This window comes from Falco punctatus, assembly GCF_963210335.1.
Source record: "Falco punctatus genome assembly, chromosome: 4".
NCBI lineage: Eukaryota > Metazoa > Chordata > Aves > Falconiformes > Falconidae > Falco > Falco punctatus.
In genome coordinates, this window is record NC_137583.1 from 8824044 (window position 1) to 8844128 (window position 20085).

At 40.8% G+C, this 20085-nt stretch overlaps 1 protein-coding gene across 5 annotated transcripts in view; it reads right to left on the minus strand.

Moving 5' to 3' along the window:
• The window catches only part of CHDH (choline dehydrogenase), a 125979-nt gene that overhangs the window by 21364 nt on the left and 84530 nt on the right, over positions 1-20085 (minus strand). For 2 of the 5 annotated variants that reach the window (XR_013927600.1, XM_080384064.1), the window contains exons 1-3: positions 11535-12272; positions 5962-6768; positions 2231-2382 (exon numbers count right to left, since the gene is read on the minus strand). Coding sequence is in view for 4 of the 5 variants with exons in the window: in XM_080384064.1 (XP_080240190.1) it covers positions 2231-2382; positions 5962-6715 (906 nt within the window). In the remaining variant the exon portion in view is untranslated. The other 3 variants (XM_080384065.1, XM_080384067.1, XM_080384066.1) reach the window with 3 other exon arrangements.

Consider the following 20085-nt stretch of genomic DNA (forward strand, 5'->3'; position numbering starts at 1 on the left):
TGCTCATTTGGTCTACGCTCATTGCAAAGTCACCACTGTAGTTATTCCTAGCCAATATACAGTCTTTCATTGTGCTTAAAGCTAACATGCAGAGAGGAAAAACTGACCTTGAAATATTTTTGCATGGGTTATTTTGTCTACGATACATTAAAAATATTTTTCCCCTCTAAATACACTTTTCTGCTTGACTCTGAACTCAGAAACTCCAGCAATGTTCAGTCTACTTTCCCTGCTTTTGTCAGAGGGCTTACTGGGAGCAGTCTGGGACCCCAGTGTCCACTGAAATAACATTTAAGTCACAGCCTTGATGAATAGGTTTTGAATCATGCTTGAATCAGGTTTTGATCATCTTATAACTTTACTGATGACTGCTGTAAAGGAGATCCTATCTAAAACAGACTGTAAAAACAAAAATGCCTTAATGTAATCGTTTCATCTTGACATTAGTAATGTAAAAAAATTATTAGCTCTTCCATTCTTTCAGGTATAAAATTTTCCAGAAAGTACAAGCAGACAAGTCCTACAATTTTGATGTTGGGAGAAAAAAAAACAGGAAGGGAAATACTTTGAAGGTGTACATTTTATGATACGTTCTATAAATATATATCATACAATCATAGAATGGTCTGGGTTGGAAGGGACCTTAAAGATCATCTAGTTCCAAGACCCCTGCCATGGTTGCTCCAGGCCCCATCCAGCCTGGCCTTGAGCACTGCCAGGGACGGGGCATCCACAGCTGCCCTGGGCAAACTGTGCCAGTGTCTCACCACCCCCACAGTAAAGAATTCCTTCCTAATATCTAATCTAAATCCACCCTCTTTCAGTTTAAAGCCATTACCCCATGTCATACCACTACGTGCCCTTGTAAAAAAGTCCCCCAGCTTTCTTGTAGGCCCTCTTTAGGTATTGGGAGGCTGCTGTAAGGTCCCCCCTGGAGCCTTTTCTTTGCCAGGTTGAACAACCCCAATATATCATTCATAATGTATAATTCATACATGTATTAATATGTATGAAAATTCATAGCACTTAAAGAATTTTGCAGTTAAAGCAGTCCAGTATTCAGAAAGTCTTTGATCATATGTAATTAGCTTTCCAAGACTTTCTTCAACAAAATTAATCTTGATAATAGCACAGGAACAGCAAGTATAGACACTGGTTTTGTAGCCATTTAATAGCTCATGAAATCAATTAAATTTTCTGCAACTTTTGTTCTACATTGTTAAAATGATTATCATTACCAATTCACTTAGAAAACAACAGATTTGGTTTGTGCATTAGAAAATATGCATAAGCTTATTTATACTGCATTTTAACTTTTAGCAGGTGTTCAGTCACAGAACACTTGTCTGTTGAGTCCTGTAAGCCTTACTGAACTCAAAATGTCAAAATTTATACGCCCCTCTCTTCAGGATATTACTATTTCACTTTTAAATTGGTTTATAATTGTTTGTGACTGAAGTTATTAACATACAAATCCCTTTTAGGCAATTTTGTAATGACATACTCCATAATCAGCTGTAATTTTAAAGAGTTAAGGGAAATTAGAATGTTTTAGGTTTTATAGAAGTCCATGGATTGAAAGCTGCACAAAATTAACTGTTTATCCTGAGTTAAGTTATAATGGCAATTCAAGCTTCCTTCCACATGATCACATGTTCAATGAAAGGTTGACTGAGACTGAAAAATACTAATTCCACAAACAACCATAAGGCCCATTTCATCATTATGTTTAATCATTACTATCCCAAAACACAACACATGATGGCAAAGTAGGAGTGAACGACTCATTTTTTATCCCTTGAGCCATTCAGATTTCAGTATCTAGCTTTTACAGATTTTCCTATTCCAGAACAAAATTTTCAGAAACATCAGCATTTCAGCACACTAGTCAATATGCTGAGACAGTGCATGATTGCACCATAGGTTCCAGCCAGAAACCTTACACAACACTTGCATAACATCAAGTTATGGCTTGCCCCCTCCGTACTGAGAGACTGAAATATAATGGAGATGTTAATCTCTAAATCAATACAGCTGAAATAACACCTACTGTAAAATAAGGACATGTAAAAAAGTAAAGACAAGGAATCATGTACTGGAAGAGACAACATAGCCTCTGAAAGCAGACTTTTGCATAGCAAAGTGCCACTTATAATAAGAGTTCTTTTAAAAAAATATTTAATTTTGCTTTGACTCATACCTTTCATACTGGAAAATAAAAATCTCTTACCTTTTTCCTTTGTCCTTTTCTCACATACTCAACACCAATAGATTTTGTTCCTTCAAACAAGATTTTTGTTACAAGTGTCTTCTCTTCAACTGACAAATTTGGGCGTGACATGGCTGGGCGAAGGTAAGCACTAGCTGTGCTCCATCTTTGACCTACAATATGTATTTACATTAAACATCAAAATAGTCATGCTCAGTATTCCTCAAGATTTTGGCCAATAACCATCAAGTTGTTTACAGAGGGAAAACCTTCATAGAGTTTATAGACTTCAAAGCAAATATGATTTGATACAAATAACTAAATGTTTTATTATAACATAACAAATTTCACAATCACATTCTGAAAATCTACTCTGCATCACAAATTGAACTATGAATCAAGACTTGGCGTGCCAATGCAGTTTTCAATGAAATACACTAGACTGAGAGCAAGCTACCGTGAAATGAACAGAGTGTAAACATAGTGTTCTAGAGTAATCTAAAAAACCATAGAATCGTAGAATCACTTAGGTTGGAAAAGATCTTTGAGATCTTCAAGTCCAACTGTTTACCCAGGACTGCCAAGTCCGCCACTAAACCATGTCTCTAAGCACCGCATCTATGTGTTTTTTGAACACTTCCAGATACGGTGATTCCACCACCTCCCTGGGCAGCCTGTGCCTTCAGGTGCCTTCACCACCCTCTCACTGAAGTATTTTTTCATAATATCCAATCTAAAACCTCCCCTGACACAGCTTAAGGCCATTTCCTCTTGTTCTGTCCCTTGTTATCAGGAAGAAAAGACTTATACCCCACCTGCCTACAGCCTTTCAGGTAGTTGTAAAGAGCAATAAGCCCCCCCCCCAAGCCTCCTTTTCTCCAGACTAAACCACCCCAGTTCCCTCAGCTGCTCCTCACAAGCCTTGTGCTCCAGACCCTTCCCCAGCTCCGTTGCCCGTCTCTGGACACGCTCCAGCACCTCAATGTCCCTCTTGTAGTGAGGGGCCCAAAACTGAACACAGGATTTGAGGTGCAGCCTCACCAGTGCTGAGTGCAGGGGGACAGTCACTGCCCTGGTCCTGCTGGCCACACTGTTTTGGATACAGGCCAGGATGCTGCTGGCCATCTTGGCCACCTGGGCATGCTGCCAGCTCATGTTCAGCTGTCCCATTCACCATCCCTCCTTAGGCTCAGCCACTCAGCCAGCTTTTTACCCAGCAAACACTATACCCATCCAAGCCACGAGCAGCCAGTTTCTCCAGGAGAATGCTGTAGAAGGCAGTGTCAAAAGCTTTACTAAAGTCTAGGTAGGCATCATCCACAGCCTTTCCCTCATCCACTAGGTGGGTCATCTTGCTGTAGAAGGAGATCAGGTTTCTCAAGCAGGATCTGCCTTTCATAAATCCACATTGGCTGGGCCTGATTCCCTGGTTGTCCTGCATGTGCCATATGATGGCATTCAGGATGATCTGCTCCATAACCTTCCCTGGCACCAAGGTCAGGCTGACAGGCTTTTAGTTCCCCAGATCCTCCTTTCAGCCCTTCTTGTAGATGGGCATCACACTGGCTGACCTCCAGTCTTTTGGGACCTCCCCAGTTAGCCAGGACTGTTGATAAATGATGGAGAGTGGCTTGGTGAGTTCTTTTGCCAGCTCCCTTGGTACCCTTGGGTGGATCCCATCTGGCCCCATAGATTTATGCATGTCCAAGTGCAGCGGCAGGTCACTAACTATTTCCTCCTGGATATGGAACTTCATTCTGCTCATCCTTGTCCCTGTCTTCCAGTTCAGGAGGCTGAGTACCCAGAGGGTAACTAGTCTTGCTATTAGAGACCAAGGCAAAGAAAGCATTGAGTACCTCAGCCTTTTCCTCGTCCTTTGTGGCAATGTTCCCTGCTGCATCCAGTAAAGGATGGAGATTACCCTTGGCCCTCCTTTTGTTTCTAATGTATTTGTAAAAACATTTTTTATTATCTTTTATGGCAGTGGCCAGCTTGAGTTCTAGCTGGGCTTTTGCCTTTGTAATCTTCTCCCTGCATAACCTTGCAACATCCTTATAGTCCTCCAGAGTTGCCTGCCCCTTCTCCCAAAGGATGTAAATTCTTTTTTCCCTGAGTTCCAGCCAAAGCTCTCTGTTCAGCCAGGTCAGTCTTCTTCCCCACTGGCTCATGGGGATGGCCTGTTCCTGCGCCTTTAGGACTTCCTTCCTGAAGAGTGCCCAGCTTTCCTGGACCTCTTGGCCCTTCAGGACTGTCTCCCAAGGGACTCTGCTGACCAGACTCCTAAACAGGCCAAAGTCTTCCCCCCAGAAGTCCAAGGTAGCAGTTCTGCTGACCTCCCTCCTTACTTCTCTAAGAATCAAAAAACGCTATCACCTCATAATCACTATGCCCAAGACGTCCTCCAGTCACCACATCACCTACCAGTCCTTCTCTGTTTGTAAACAGCAGGTCCAGCAGGGCATCTCTCCTGGTTGGCTCACTCACCAGCTGTGTCAGGAAGTTATTTTCCACACACTCCAGGAACCTCCTAGACTGTTTCCCCTCTGCTGTGTTGTATTTCCAGTGGACATCCAGTAAGTTGAATTCCCCCATGAGAACAAGGGCTAGCGATCATGACACTTCTCCCAGCTGTCTGTAGAATATTTAATCTGCCTCTTCATCCTGGTTGGGTGGTCTATAATGTAATTCCACCAGGATATCCACCTTGTTGGCCTTCCCCTCATTCTTGCCCATAAACATTCAACCTTGTTATTACCATCATTAAGCTCTGGGCAATCAAAACACTCCCTGACACACCTCTCCTTCCTTGCTTATCCCTTCTGAAAAGTCTGTAGTTTTTCCATTGCAGCACTCCAGGCATGCAAGTCAACCCACCATGTTTCCATGATGGTGACTATATCATAGTCTTCCTGCTGCATGACGGCTCCCAGCTCCTCCTGTTTGTTGCACACGCTTCAGGCATTAGCAGAGATGCACTTTACTTGTGGTATTGATCTCGCTTTCAACACTGGCATGCCACCTCTGCGCTCATCTCTAGCGAGCCTGGTTTTATTCCCTTCCCCCTTCAAATCTGGTTTAAAGCTCTCCCAATGAGTCCTACTAACTCCAGACCTAGAATCCTTTTCCCCCTTTGAGACAGGTGAACCCTGTCTGTTGCCAGCAGGCCTGGTGACGTGTAAACTGACCCATGATCAAAAAACCCAAAATTCAGCCAGGCCTGGAGCCAGGTATTGATCTGTGTGATCTCCCAATTACATGTACCATCACTCCCCATGACTGGCAGGACTTGTGCTCGTGATCGCTCAACCAGTCACCCCAAGGCCCCGAGTCCTCTCTTGATTGCCCTCAGACTTCTTGCTGTTTGGACTGCACCATTGCCCACTTGGAAAACCAGTAATGGATAATAATCAGAAGGCTGTACCAGACAAGGGAATTTTCTAATAACATCCCTTACCCGGGACCCCAGGGAGGCAACAGACTTCCCTGTGGGTTGGGTCCAGTCAATGTATCAGGCACTCTGTTCCTCTCAGAGTGGAGTCACCCATGGCAACCACCTTTTTTTGTGTTAGCAGAGCTGGTCATGATGTGTGGGGTTGACTGACTCTCCCTAGACAACTCCTCCAACCTGGACAAAACCTCCTCCAACCAAATGGCATTCAGTGAAGATTAGATGTCCATATTCCAAAATGCTTTCAGAAGTACCACTGGTGAGTCAGAAATACAAATTACTTAAGGACCCCTCTGTGATTTACCTTGGTATATAGTCATGTCCATCCAGCCAAATCCTTCTTGCTGATAGCCATTCATATCATCTGTGAAGGGATACCCAGCTTGTTGGGTTGCCTCCAGGAATGCATGATGAAGAGGATGGTTTGTTTTCCCTCTTGATACATACAGGGGTCCATTTCCACCTCTGTACTGATCTGGCCCCAGTTCATGTGTCTGTGCCTTCTTAAAATAGGGCAAGCAATGTTCATAGTCCCATCCTATAGCCCCTTCCCTGCTCCATCGGTTATAATCTTCTGCATGCCCACGAATGTATACCATAGCATTGAGAGAAGAGGAACCACCCCACACTCTTCCACGGGGCCAGTACATAACTCGGTTATCCATATGCTTTTGTGATGTTGTGTGGTAATACCAGTTATATTTCTCATCACAGAGGTTGTATGTTAATGCAGCAGGCATATGAATCTTCCACATCAGTCTTTTACTACCTAGAAGGGTATCTTTAGGGCCTGCTTCCAAAAGTAGTACTGTACTGAGAGGGTCTTCAGTCAGCCTGTTGGCTAATACACACCCTGCTGATCCAGCTCCAACAATGACATAATTATAAGAGTTTGCCTTTTCAGAACTAAGTTGAGATAATGCACGTGAAATTTTGAATTGTTGTTCATTGATGCCCAATATGTTCTTTAATATGTGTGCTTTAAACAGATTTCCTGTTATTTTGTGCATCTGATTCACAGGACTGCAACATTTAACTCCTTTAATTAAGTATGACATCTTCACTGATAGTATCACTCTTGTAGAATTTCTAATAAAAATCCAGTTTTACCCTAGAAAAACAAACAAACAAAAATCCTAATTAAGATGTAAGCATTAACACAGTGCGCAAACTCTAAAATATCAGTCATTTTCAGGTAAACCTGGTATACTTTACCCATTCTCACTGTCCAAAAGGTTAACAAGAATGCCAATAAACAAATAAACATCTGCTTTCAAACTCGCTCTCTTATTATTCTTTTAATGCAGTCTATGCACCAGTCAAGTGGCATACTGTTTTGTATTACATGCAATCTGATTTTGATTTGCTTCTAGTTCCTGATACATGAAGCTCATTTTCAAGTATTTGCCCAAACCATGAATCTTACTTACCTTGGAGTCTCTCTTCAACTGCCTCTAGTAGGTAAGAATTCAAGAAAAACAACAAATTCACAAACTTCTAAGCCAATTCACAGCAATGGAAATGAGGAGTATGCACACTGTACCTTCTGCCAGACCAAATCTAGGACAATGTCTCTCCAAAACAAACGTGTAACATTGAAATTAATTTTCAGCTATCCCGAAGGTGAAAAACTGCTAGGTTTTGAGGCCTGTCTCTTAAAATAGGCAAAGGCAAAATCTGTTTATTTGTGACTTCGTACCTTATTACTAGACCCAGATCCTCCAGGAGTGCTCTGACTACAGTTGCGGTCTAACACCACCAGATCCTTAGGCTGAGTAGGAATGGCAATTTTTTTACCTTCAGAAAAGCCAGTGAACCTTGCAAGCAACATAGTTTTAGCTGTGTTGCACAGGTTCAGGTGCTAAATGCAAGACCTCAGTTTGAAATGCGTTTCTCTTGTTCTTTCCTCTTGAAACCATTCCTCTTGGTATAAACAATTAGTGAAAACAGATATCCTTGGGCTGTAAATAGTATTTCTCCCTAGTCCATGGCTTCTGTCGAAGCTGTTGCCCTGGGTTCTAGAGATGGCAACCTATCCAGAGGCTGTTACACTGTAACGCACTGCCCATCTGAAAGACATAAGAAAGCTTTTTCCTGGAAATATATTGAATACTGTATTGTGTTTGTGATATCTAATTTTTCAGAAATTAATTACATTGTTAAAGTTGCTTTTCACACATTCAAGTTTCATATGCCTGTTTTTTTCACTAAAATAAAACATGCCTTAATGAGTCACTGAAATAACCAGCTTTTTTCTTACTACAAGGTGGAACAGAACTGTACTGATTGTCTTGGGTGAAACTCTGCAATGTAAAGTTTGTGAGAGCATACATGAGCCCTTAAGGCCCAACTCTGTAACAAAATTAGGTGCAGGATGCTGATAAACATTAAAATTCTTCCACATACAACTATATTTATTTACAATTTGATGTACAATCTCATATGCAAAAGTGGTTTGGGTTTTTTTTTCCTCTCTGGGAAAGCATGGGAAGAAGGATACATTTCTTTCTCTTTTTAGGAAAACTTGTAATAGGCTGTATAAACCCTCAAACTTCTGGAAAACAAACAACAAACCATGGAGAACAGTTGGTTAAAAAAATAATAAAAAAAAGATGCCAGGGATGGGTCTGACCCCAGAGTTCACACAGCTGATTCTCACACGGCTAATTCAAAACTGATCCCAGGTGAAAGTTGGAGGGTTGTCTTTTACAGGTGGAGACTATTAAAGGATTCTTTCCTGGAAGAGAAGGTTTGGTAATTTCATGCAACACGGCAGAGAAAGATGCAAAGGTAGAGATATTTTTGTCTGGTTTCTGTTTTGTTTGGGATGAAGAGGGCTACCATTCTGAAGCACTTATGTTTATTCTGCAGGACTGGTGGGTAACAGGACTTTTATTGTTTCAGGAACAACAGATTGCTGATGGGGTTAATAGAATATGGGCCTGGGCCTTAATAATCTGGGAAAGATACTTTGTCCCTATGTGTGTTGTTTCTGTTTTTCTGGTAGGGATGCACCATAATGAGGTGAAGTGATTAGCTTTACACCTGAGGTAGTAAACCCTCAGACTTTGTTCTGACAGATGGTCAACATTAATTATTTAAATAGGTAGGGGTCACACACTCTGGAATGAGTATTGGCTGGCTTATTTTGGCATGGGATCTGCAATGCCATCAAGTATCACTGTACCTCCTCACCAGAGTGCTGGTTGTTAAGCTTACAACCTACCTAGCTCTTGGTGTAGAGGGTAGGTTCTGCAGAATCCCTGGAATCATGTTCAGTCAGGGACTGACTGACTCTGATAACGCTGGAGGCTGTAGTTCTACACTTTGCTACAGCATAAGTAGTGGCTACTGGGCTCCTGAAAATACTATCGCAAGTGACACTCCAAAGGCAGTATTGATATTATAGTACTAAGTGTTTTTGTCTTGCCCTATGATAGAATCCTAACGCTGCAGTCTAAACCCTTTAAAAAGCTGATTTGTTAAGAGCCTCTCACATGTGCAGGCTTTGAGACTCACAGAACACAGTTCAACCTTGTATCAAGAACTGAGATCATGAAGTCCTGAAATTAGAACATGATGATACTTCTCTCTAAAATAATCTGCGTAGTTCTATGAGCATGCATGGGTTTATCACAGTTCAAGTTCTCCTACAGAAGTCTTGTGGAATTTTGCAGGAATCCCTCTTTGAACAAGAGAGCATCAATCTAATGCATCTTTGTGTTGAGCTTATCCCTTAGTTTTATCTGGGTTTTTTTGCGAGAGAGTATTTACAACTTGTGCAGTGTTCCTAAGAACTGAAAACAACAAGAATGTACTTTTTCCAGTAAATGGAAAAAATAAAATTGTTATCCTAATAGGCAGTTATCTTGAGGCTCTGAGATGTGCTGGGGAAACTGACCCAGTTTACCTAGTAGGGAATTATAGTTTTATGATCAGCTCTATTAAATATTGTAGTGGCTATGTTAAAACAAAATATGTAGAAATAGGGAGGTTTCCACAACACGGTTCTATTGGAATGCTCTTTACTTACCAACGAGAAAAAATTGTCTTTAGGGCCTTACTAGATATTACTGCATGTCTTTTTTTGCATTCTCACATACCATGACTTCTATATGAACATGTAGTAAGATGCTCCTCAGGAATCGGTGAACCAACTTGCAGAAATGAATACAGCAACATAAACCACATTCATTGTATTGCACTAAAGCTTCAAAATTGGGTGCTCATTTTAAAGATGTATGTGCTTACAGATACTATTACTAGTAACCAGGGCCTATAGACAGGGGTCTTACAAGAGCGAAGAGAGCAGGAGGATCTCGGCAGGAAAATTCTGTTCCTACAATATAATAATACATCTAATGGTACACCAGGTAGCTAGAAGTGTGCAGTGGAGTTCTGAAGTTAGGTGTTTGGGACTCTGCATTATTGTAACACATTTCTGAATGCAGTATCAGGCTTGTATGAAAAATAAACCCTGACATAACCCATGGGTACTTATCAACCTCTGCAGAGTTGCAATATTTTGGGTTCACAAGTGAAAGCAGATTTCTGTAAAGGACAGTGAAGCTGTGAAAGGTGGAAAATATGTTACTTGACTACTCTTTTTTTTTTTTTTTTTTTTTTTTTTTTTTTTTTTTTAGGAAGGGGGAGACAAAAAGGAGAGAAAGATATGCAAGAGGCTGTGTAGGGCATCTAAGGAATAAATTGTCTTGCACTCTCTGTAAAAAAGCTAAGCAAAAGTGCTAGGATTCAGCCCAGGGACCTTACTTCTAGACTTCTGGAACTAAAGGGCTCACAGTCCACAACAAACAGAGGAATGCAGGTATCCTGCATGTGTAGCAGGGGACATATTGAAAAATGGACAGTAATGAAATGGTTCTGTATGTAGATGAGGTGGCTAATCTATAAAAGTTACAGGGCATTGTGCATCATTTCTGTTAACCTGTCAGAGTTGTCCTGTTCTTTGATAAAACTGGAAATAAGTCATCAAAAATCAAAAAGCCTAGAAGGCTGAATTACCAGCCAAGAGAGCTAAATCTAATGCTCCTTTTAAGTAACTGTAGTAATATTTTGAATCTACTCCACCAGATTTCTCAGATTTGTGATTAGATGTGAGCTCATGTTTTTCTTTGCGCTTTTTTTTTTGTTTACATCAAATGGAACATGACTGGTGGAGTAACTTTTGAGACAATTTTTATCTTGCAATGAGAGAGTTGGAAGCAAAGTCAGTCAACAGTGTCTGGTCATAATATCCAGGTGACTTTTGAGAATCAGTGTGCAGGTGATTCACAAATTTCTGTGCTTTTAACCTTTTGACCTCTGAAGTGCAGAGGTCAAAACCCAAGCCAGTCCGATTTAATTTAAATCCCACATAAACAGTTGGATTGGATGGATTAAAACACTAGTTTCAAAGCACCATTCCTTTTGTCGTATTGATCCACACCCACTCCCATACGGTCCTCCTGCACAAGCGCTATCCTACTCCTCTAACCGATCCTGAAACAAAGAGGAGAGGGTCACTGTGGCTGAAGCTTTACTCCTGGTCCTATTTTGCCAGGGGCAAAACAAGATGCTCTCTGGCAGTTGTACAATAGCCCCTCTCCCCGGGGTGTCCGGCAGCAGGGACAGTGCACGGCGCAGCGGGGCGAGGGGGCCTTGGCCGCACACCTGCCCGCGCCGGCAGATCCTGTCAGGCCCAGGTATGAGGCAGAAGGCACGGCTCAGGTAAAACCTGCTCTTGTCGCCCCCGCAGACTGTACACAAGTTTATTTGGACTCATTTTCTCCTCGGCCTTGCTAGTAAGGAAGTTCATTCCCTCACAGCAGCTTTGTGGTAAGTTAATTTCCACGGCTGAAGTTGTCCGAGCCTACTTACCTCAGCGTTCCTCCCTTCCTGAACGAACAGCTGTGCCGGCCTAGAGCATCAGGCACCCCCGCTCTGGCGTTGCCCGCAGCGGCTCTAGCCCCGCACAACGGCCGGGAGCGGGGCCGGTTCCCGCCCAGCCGCCCCGGACCGGCCCCTCCGCAGGACGGGGCGCCCGCCGCCCGCGCCTCTTCCCTCCCGGCCGCGGTCCCGCTGTCCCTGCGCGGGAAGGGCCGGCCCCGGCGGGGGGAGAGGTCCGCGGGGGAGGCAGGGAGGGGGGCGGGTGGAACTTCCTGCAGGAACGCAGCCTTTGGCCTCTCTGACGGGTGTCTCGGGGCGACTTCGTGCCGTTTCGAAACGGGCCGGGGTGGCGGCGGGCCGAAGTCCGCTGCCCGCCCGCTCCCGCACGGCGGCCGGGACGGAGCCCGCGGGCTGCCAGAGTGGGGCAAGCGGCGCCGCAGGCCCAGCCCCGGCGCTGAGCCGCCCCTTCCTGGGGGCGCCCTAACTTTTCCACCCAGCCTTCGAGTGGGGTAGGCAAAAGACTTTTTTTTTTTTTTTCCTTAAAGCAAACGCGTTCCACAGCGCTGCCGCCCCGGCTGAGCCAGCGGCAGAAGCGCGGGGCTCTGACGCGGCCCCAGGCCGTGAGGGGGCGCGGGGGCCGCCGCTGCCCCCCGGTCACCGTATGGCGCCGTGCCCGAGCGCTGCCTTCCGAAGCCGAGCTGGAATTCGCAGTTCAAGGCGTTCGTTGCGGTCCTTACCTGCGTGTTTCCAGGGGCACACGTTGGTCTGGAAGTGAGCAAACAGCGAGGTGATTTGTCCCACCGCGTCAGTCTGCCTGAACTCGCTCATTGCCTCAGCAATGGGGACTAGTCGCTTTTAGTAGTCATGAATAAGTCTGCATCCAACAGTAATTCTAAACAGCTAAAAGTGCTAAAAATAATACAGGGCCTTTGTCATGTAACTTACTTTTGTATTGGCTTTGTTCTCTAAGCATCCTCTGTATATCCTATTTCACTGCATGTTCGTTATAGGCTAAACTGTATTAAAGAGCGGTGGTGGGAGGAGATCCCTTAAAATTCCTTGGGAAATGGCCAAGGATCAGTGTTGTGTGAGGAGTTGGTGCTGCTGCTCTTATGGGCTGCTGGGGAATGGACCCAAGAGCCTTGTTTTCCCTTTCAGAATGCCCAAGGTAGGATAACGATGATATAATGAAGCCTCATCTATTGTTGTGTAAGCTTAGTGTAATTGTGTAAGAAAGTGTAAGCTTACACTTTCTCCATGCATCTTGCAATGACAATAGCCTCTGCTACAATGTCTTTGATATTGCTTGTAGATGCTGATTATTTTCTCCAGTCCTTCCCTTTCACTCTGCTTGGACTGTGTTGGATGATTAATAATTTGCTGGGATAATTACATGTTGCTGTTTTTGTTCTTAGTTAGATAAGCAGAAAATAATTGTCAGTCTCTGGATGGTTGGTTATTCATACTTGGGCACCAAACTAAACTTGTGAATAATTATTCACTAATGGAAAAGGGTAATTGTCCTCTGTGGAACTATGAGTAAATGTGTAGTGGATATAAGTGGTCTTTAATCTTCATGGTGATTAGGAATGCTTGAAACCAAGCTGATGGGTCTTCGCAGTGTTTCAATGATTTTGTACAACTTTGATGCTTTTATTCAGTAAGCAAATAAGAAGTCTAAAGAAAACATGCGTTCAGTGTGTATAAGAATATACAAAATACTTATATTAATAGGCATGCAATATATACATTTAAGATCTATTTCTTCTCAGTGAATAGCGGGGGTTTGATCTCTTGATTGTATAGCACCAGCTGCTGTGGAGTCCTAGTCCTGGTCCCTGGCAAGGCCTCTTAAGCACTCTGACAACGCTAATAAGAATCAATAATTACGTTTTGTTTCCTACAGAAAAAAGTATGTTAATTTATTGATTCCTTCAGTCTGTGATTTCTGTCCATAAAATGTAGCTGAAGTGAGACCTAAATATGTAGGCTGAATTACTTGTGTGCAAGAAAGAAAAACCTGAGGTGAACTTCTGTGTAGTCTAGCACAGTAATCATAATTACAAGTATTAAATATCAGTTATAGTATTCAAAACACTTTAGTTTCACTAATTATAACTATAGTTTCACTATACACCAGCCATATAATTAAAAGTATCCAGCAGTTACAGTAAGGGTGGTTAGAAATAGTTGTTAGTATCACCTGCTTAAATAGCCGTTCTCTCATGGAGGAATTGTCTGCTGGGACTGTAGGATTTTGCCCCCCACCCCATCCCAGCTCTTCAGTGTTCCTTCTTCCTGGTGCCCAATGATTTCTCTTTTGATGATGTTAGCTTAAAAAAAAAAAAAAAAAGTTTTACAAAGCAGCAGAGTAATTTCCACACTTAAGCAGGGACAGACCTGTAGCACAAAATTCTGCCTGTGTTCTCTGTTTTGAACATGAAAAAAGGGAGGAGTTTCCCACTTCCTTGCAAGGGCTTCTCCTGCAGGTGTCCAGTATTTCATGGGTTTGTTGTCAATTTCTACAAATATGTGATGCTACCTTGTCCTTAGCTACTCAGAGGATTGCCCCTGCTGTCCTTGGCTCAAGGAACTAACTTCTGAACTTTTCTAGCACTTTGTCCCATCATTATGATCTGAATCTTTTTAGTTGTCTTCTGTTGCTTTTCTCCAGTACTGTCATCACCCATTTCCTGTCATGCAGTGCTCTGTGGCACGCTGACTCTTTTTTATTATTTATTTTTTAACAGGGTCTTCATCATTCCTTTCAGTTTCATTTTTCTAGAACTGCCCTGTTTGGATCTTCCAAACTAGCATGGAGACAGGGCTTCTGTCTTGTTGAGTCCATCCAAATTGTAAGCATACCTCAGAAGGTATATACCATCCTCCTTCAGCCATATTTACAGTAGAAGAAAAATATATCCATTTTTAGTCAGGTTATTTGGTAAGAAATTTCCATGAGACATGCTAAAAAAATGCCCCTGTATGACCAGAGTTAAGTATAAGGAAGGCTACAAATAGATGTGTGTGTCTGCATGCAAGGCCTATATGTGGTTGATGTGGTCTTGACCCGATTGTACAAAATTTAAGGCTCTGTGCCTAATTGTTTGAATCATGTCACTTGGCACGCTGACCACATATGGCATGGACCTATATGTTACTGGTCACTCATAGGTATATCCTACTACTCAATGGCACAAGTAGGGACACAGCGCAAGACTTGAGCTTTAGGGTTTGTGTCTACTTGCATTTGAACAGTTTGACTTGAGCAAGTCTCTGAGAAAGTTGCTCAATGTCTCTCCCTCAATTCTTCATTTGTACTTGGGGCTTAAATATTAACAAATATGTTCCCTAAGCTGTTCTTGGTGAACTGCTCAAATACAGTTGCAGTGATAATGTAAACTTAAAAATAAATAGGATCCTTCTATTTCTATAGCAGTTAATACTGTTTTTCTCCATTGTTCTCACAAAATAGGTAATAATCGCTTTCACAAAGTACAGTTAATAGTGGGGTTTTTGTCATCTGTTAAACCTTGAAAGTGGCTGTAGTACCTAAATATTTCTATAAAGCACTTTAACATCCCTTACAATGAAAAGTACATATAAACATAAAATACAATAGTATTCTTACATTGATTTTTGTAATGTAATCTTTTAAAGAGACACTCAAAATTTCATTTCATTAAATGCATTATGTATAACTACTGTTAGGAGTACAGCTGCATCCTTGAATTTGCATTTCAGTTGAGAGCAGGAGTTGATGTTTAACACTTTTTGCTAAATATTTGTAGGAATAGCTATGTAAAACCAAGTGTCACTGGCAGTCACTGTGCAATTCAAGATATGCATTACAATAGAGGGAAGTGATTTTTGTAAGCAGTAATAGCTGCTGCCTTTCTAACATTAGTCCTAACTATTAAAGAGTCAGACTGCTATGTTTAGACAGTTTTAATAAACTTACATTTATATTCTGAAAAAGCTGCACTGTTTGTTATCTAGGAAGCCATTAATATTCCTGCTTTAATGGTTGGATTACAGAATTCTGAAGGATACTTTATTACACTGTTGTAGCAGAAGGTAGAGGTTTATAGCACATATTTGGCTGTAAAACTGAAAACAGTATCGAAGGAAATTAAACTGTAAGTTGTCTTTCTCTGCCTTATTCAACAAACTGGCTGTCGTGTGAACTATATGAATTCTTATTTCTCAGTTCTGATAACAGGGCGTGGATTTTTCTCTTACATCTTTTCTTACACTGGATTAATTTAGTTTACTTCAGTGGAATCAATACCTCATTTCATCAACATGAGAATCAAAATACTGCTGGAGATAATAGAAAGCCTTAATGGAAAGCTTTATTTACAGTCAGAGATAAAAAAAAGCAATCTAAAATGTGCTTAGTTCCTGTAACTGTATTAATAGGAACACAGGTGATTACTGTGAAGTAAACAATCCTTAAAAGAAAAATGTTTAAAATAACACACGAAAACTGAGTAAAGCTAACCACGTGCGATAAGAGATGCTAATAAGCATCTGATATGGTGGTCTTTCTGTTCAGTTTTAGTCAAAAAGATGCATGGCCTGGTTTTGCTTTAGGTCATTGATAAACACTGTTGCAGAAGCCAAGCATATAAGTAGTGGTGAGGTGAAAGCATTTGTGGTGTTGTATATTGTCTTCTGCTCAAAAACCTGGAGAGCAAACCTAAAATGCTGAAGTAAAAGCTGTGATAAATATTTAGGAAGTGATAAAGATGCAAGAAGTGATAAAGATTCCAGCCTCCAGCTGAGGACTGGAAATATTTTCTTTACAGCTTCCTAATTCACTAAGGGATTCATTGAGGATCAGGGCAAGAGTTTAGACTTGTTAATCTGATAAAAATATGAACAGGGAGAGAACAATCTGTAAGGGATTTTAATACCTCATAAAAAAACAGATCTCACCATTTTCTTTCCCAAGTCTCCTTCAACAGTAGGTTTTGGTGTGTAATAAAATCAGATCAAGCAGTCTCACTGCAGAGAAGGCTCCTGTGTGGATTTATAGAAGTAGTGGATATTCCTTGAGATTTAGGAAGGACTGCTGTTTTACTTGCACATAATTTTGCTCACAGCAAAAGTTCTTTCATTTTAATTTGAATACACAGTCAGGTTGAGCAATTATTTTACAAGCCTTTAACGTTCACATAATTCAGCAAGGAAGTCCTTGAAGACCTAACAAAGGTGGCCTCAGGCTAGTTTTTCTAATCCCCAAAAGCCACAGAACAGCAGTTGTCCCCTGGACAAGGTTTCAGTTTTCTTCAAGCTTTTTATTTTCCAGTAACTTGTGGGTACTTGTTCTTGGTCCAAATGCCTTATAATCATGCAGCAGTTTTTTTAGTTCTGTTCAGACAGCCAGTGTCTGGAGGACTGAGATTCATGTGCAGATAAAATACAGTATTCAACTTTTATAGTCCATGGAGCTGAGTAATTTTTGTTTGTCCTTCAATGAAAAGAGCAGATTCAAACCTCAAAAATCTAATAATTGAAGTTAGCTTCACTAAATTGTAAGCAATGTAAAAAATTTTAAAAAATATTTGGTTTACGTTTATCAAATGAGTTTACAATTTTTTACTTACCATAATAATACCAATATAAATAACTAAGCACAACATTTAAATTAATTCTCTAATTGAATAAAATTTCTTGTTTGAAATGAAAAAATATTTTTGCTTTTTTTGGAACTACCAGTAAGTTAAAATATTGTTCCATAGGTCTACAGCTTATGCAAATATCTAAACTTACAGTTTTTTTGCAGTAACTTCTGAAATGGTGCTCATCAGCTTGACCTTGTCTATTGTTTCAGTTTAACATGAAAGCTTGTTTTGTTGGTGATGGAATTTTCTTCAGTTTCATTTTATTTTCTTTTCTTCTGTATTCCTTTATGTAAGAAATGTAAGGAATATCAAGTCATATCTTTTGCAAGTCTTCTAAATGGCAAAATGCAAGATCTACATGCTTAAAAAGAAATAGTGAAAAAGAGGGCTTAAACTGTAGCAATATTAACTCCAAAACATTAATTTGTTGTCATTGTTAAAGAGAGTGGGAAATACAGAGGTTTTAACCATTAGGCTAAGATGACTCTCAACCCCTTGACGTAACATTTTTTTCTGTTAATGTTCTGTAATTGCACCATTTGCCTGGTATACAGACCCGATATTTTAACGTAGATATCAGAGTTAAAAACAAACAATCCACATCTGTATTCGTTCAAGAAAGGAAATATATGTCAAGATCAGACTTTCCAGGAAGCAGGCTGATTATCAGCCCATTATTTTCATGATTAATGTTGAAAAAAAATGTTGGGATTAAAAATGGATACCTGTAATTGCCAGCTGTACTCCACTGCTTTCTGCATCAGCACTATTAGCTTTCAGAGAAGGCAACAAAATGGTAAAAATTTTAAATTATTCCATTTTTTCTATCCAATCCCCTGTTCACCAAGGCTTAAGCAGTTATAGCAGCATTAAGCATATCAGGGAGTGAACATCTGGTTCTGTATTGTGCTGTCACCTGTGTGTTTCACTCCACATGGGAAGTTACTTCCGTATTTACTTTAAGCCCAGATGCATTAGGTTTTTCTTGTGGTGCTTTGAAAATTTGCTGATGGGGAGAAGCACTGAGATATAAATTGCCTGGGAAGAAAAAAAAAAGGATAATCAAAAAGTCTTGGCAAACAGCTTAGGCTAGGAGTGATTCGTAGTGGAGTTGGGTTTGGGAAGTAAAAGTAATTCTACTTAGACTGTAGAGGTTGTATTCTTTCTGTCAGTAGAGATGAGTCTGGCAGCTTGTGTCCTGCTGGATTTGGTACTGAGCAGCTGTCATGGTGAGTGACAAGCTAAACTGGCAAGTTATAAGAAGGGGAAATCATCTTCCTCTTCTTTCTGTCTGTTCTTCATCAAAAGCAAATGAACAGTTTCTTATGCGGACTTGAAGACATCAAAGAAACTGATTCTTCATGCACTAGAAGAAAAACAGGTGCTACTCTAGCTACAGTTGGGTGACTTCTATTCCTGTAATGGGCTTGGATCCATAGCTGCTATGCTCAGCTTTACTAATCAGATTTCTTTCCTTTAAAATTGTAGAAGCCACTCACCTTAGCAAGAGTGCATTTGTCCTAAAGGATTTATTGTGAAGAAGGAAACTCGCCAAGTTCAAAGTCAGTACTTGGTATTATCAGGTTAGCCTCTCGCTCAACGGTGTTTGACTCCAAGACAAACAAGTCTCAAATGTTGGTAGCAATCCATGTTTTAAACATGATAATCCATCTTTTTATATGAAGGGTGTCAGCTTTTTTTCTGAAGAATAGGATGATAGTGTAGAGCCAAAGCAATAACTCCTACATGTTACAGGAGAAGATCCCTTAGCACATAAAATGTCCAGTTTTGATACAGTCTTCCTCTCTTTTATGATCTGTCCTTGTGGTCCAGATACATTTTTTTTTTATAAGTACTACACATATATAAAATACATTCATAGTCTGTTTTCAAAGATGTGCACCTTATTTGCAGTCTCAAGGGTTTGAAGAAGCACCTAGATCTACCTTTATTCTTTTAAGTTCTGTGCTGGAGCCTAAGCCCCATTAAAAAAAAAAAACAAAACCCAAACTAAAAACCAAGCTATCCAGAAGCTATGGTGTAATGGCTGAGCGGCGACTGTGGCTTGTCATGCTATTTACGGTGATCTTGTTATTTTGTTCTCCCTTTGTCCATTTGTTACCTGTGAGCACAGTCACATAATTCTGGCTCAGGAATTTGCTATAAAATAATTTAATAACTTAATGTCACTTTCTGAGAGAAAACTAAGTTATTGTGCCTTTAGCTAGAAAACCCCCATCATAAACAACTCCCTCTCCCCACAACAAAACAACCCAAACATCAAACAATATGGATTTTTCTTTTTTGTTGGTATGTGTATGTTTGCTGCAAGAAGAAATTGGCCATATAAGAAGATAGAAAATCTAATTAGACACAAAAATCCCACCAGATGTGCAAAACACATGAAAAAATAAATTCTTCTTTTATGTTTTAATAGCTTAAGGGGATACCTGTAACTAGAGGAAATGGAAAGTGTGATTGCTGTCTTCAAATTAATGTTATTTCTCTAAAGCTGGGATTTTGAATATACTAAAAATCACAGAGAATACTGTCTTTATGCAGGTATGACTGCTCAGCCTGTGCATTTAAAAAAATAACATTTCTGTGTGTGGCTTAGAAACAGGTATGTACAAATAGAAAGTTTTTTTAAATCCAATTTCCAGTCTGATTGCTAAAATAATCTAAAAGTAGCGTACTTTGTTTACATACATAGAACTTGTGTTGCATTGTCCTTTAAATTTTCTCTCTCTTTCTTGCTGTTTCCGTGATAAAATGGATTCCAGTTAAATTTGTCTTTCGTATCTCAGTGCTCCCAGGAACCTAGCTCCCTTCTCAGATGGATTTCTAGTTGCCTCCCAACTTCTTCCTGACAAACTCCTAGGATAAAGGGCATTGCTCAGTTATGCAGGAGA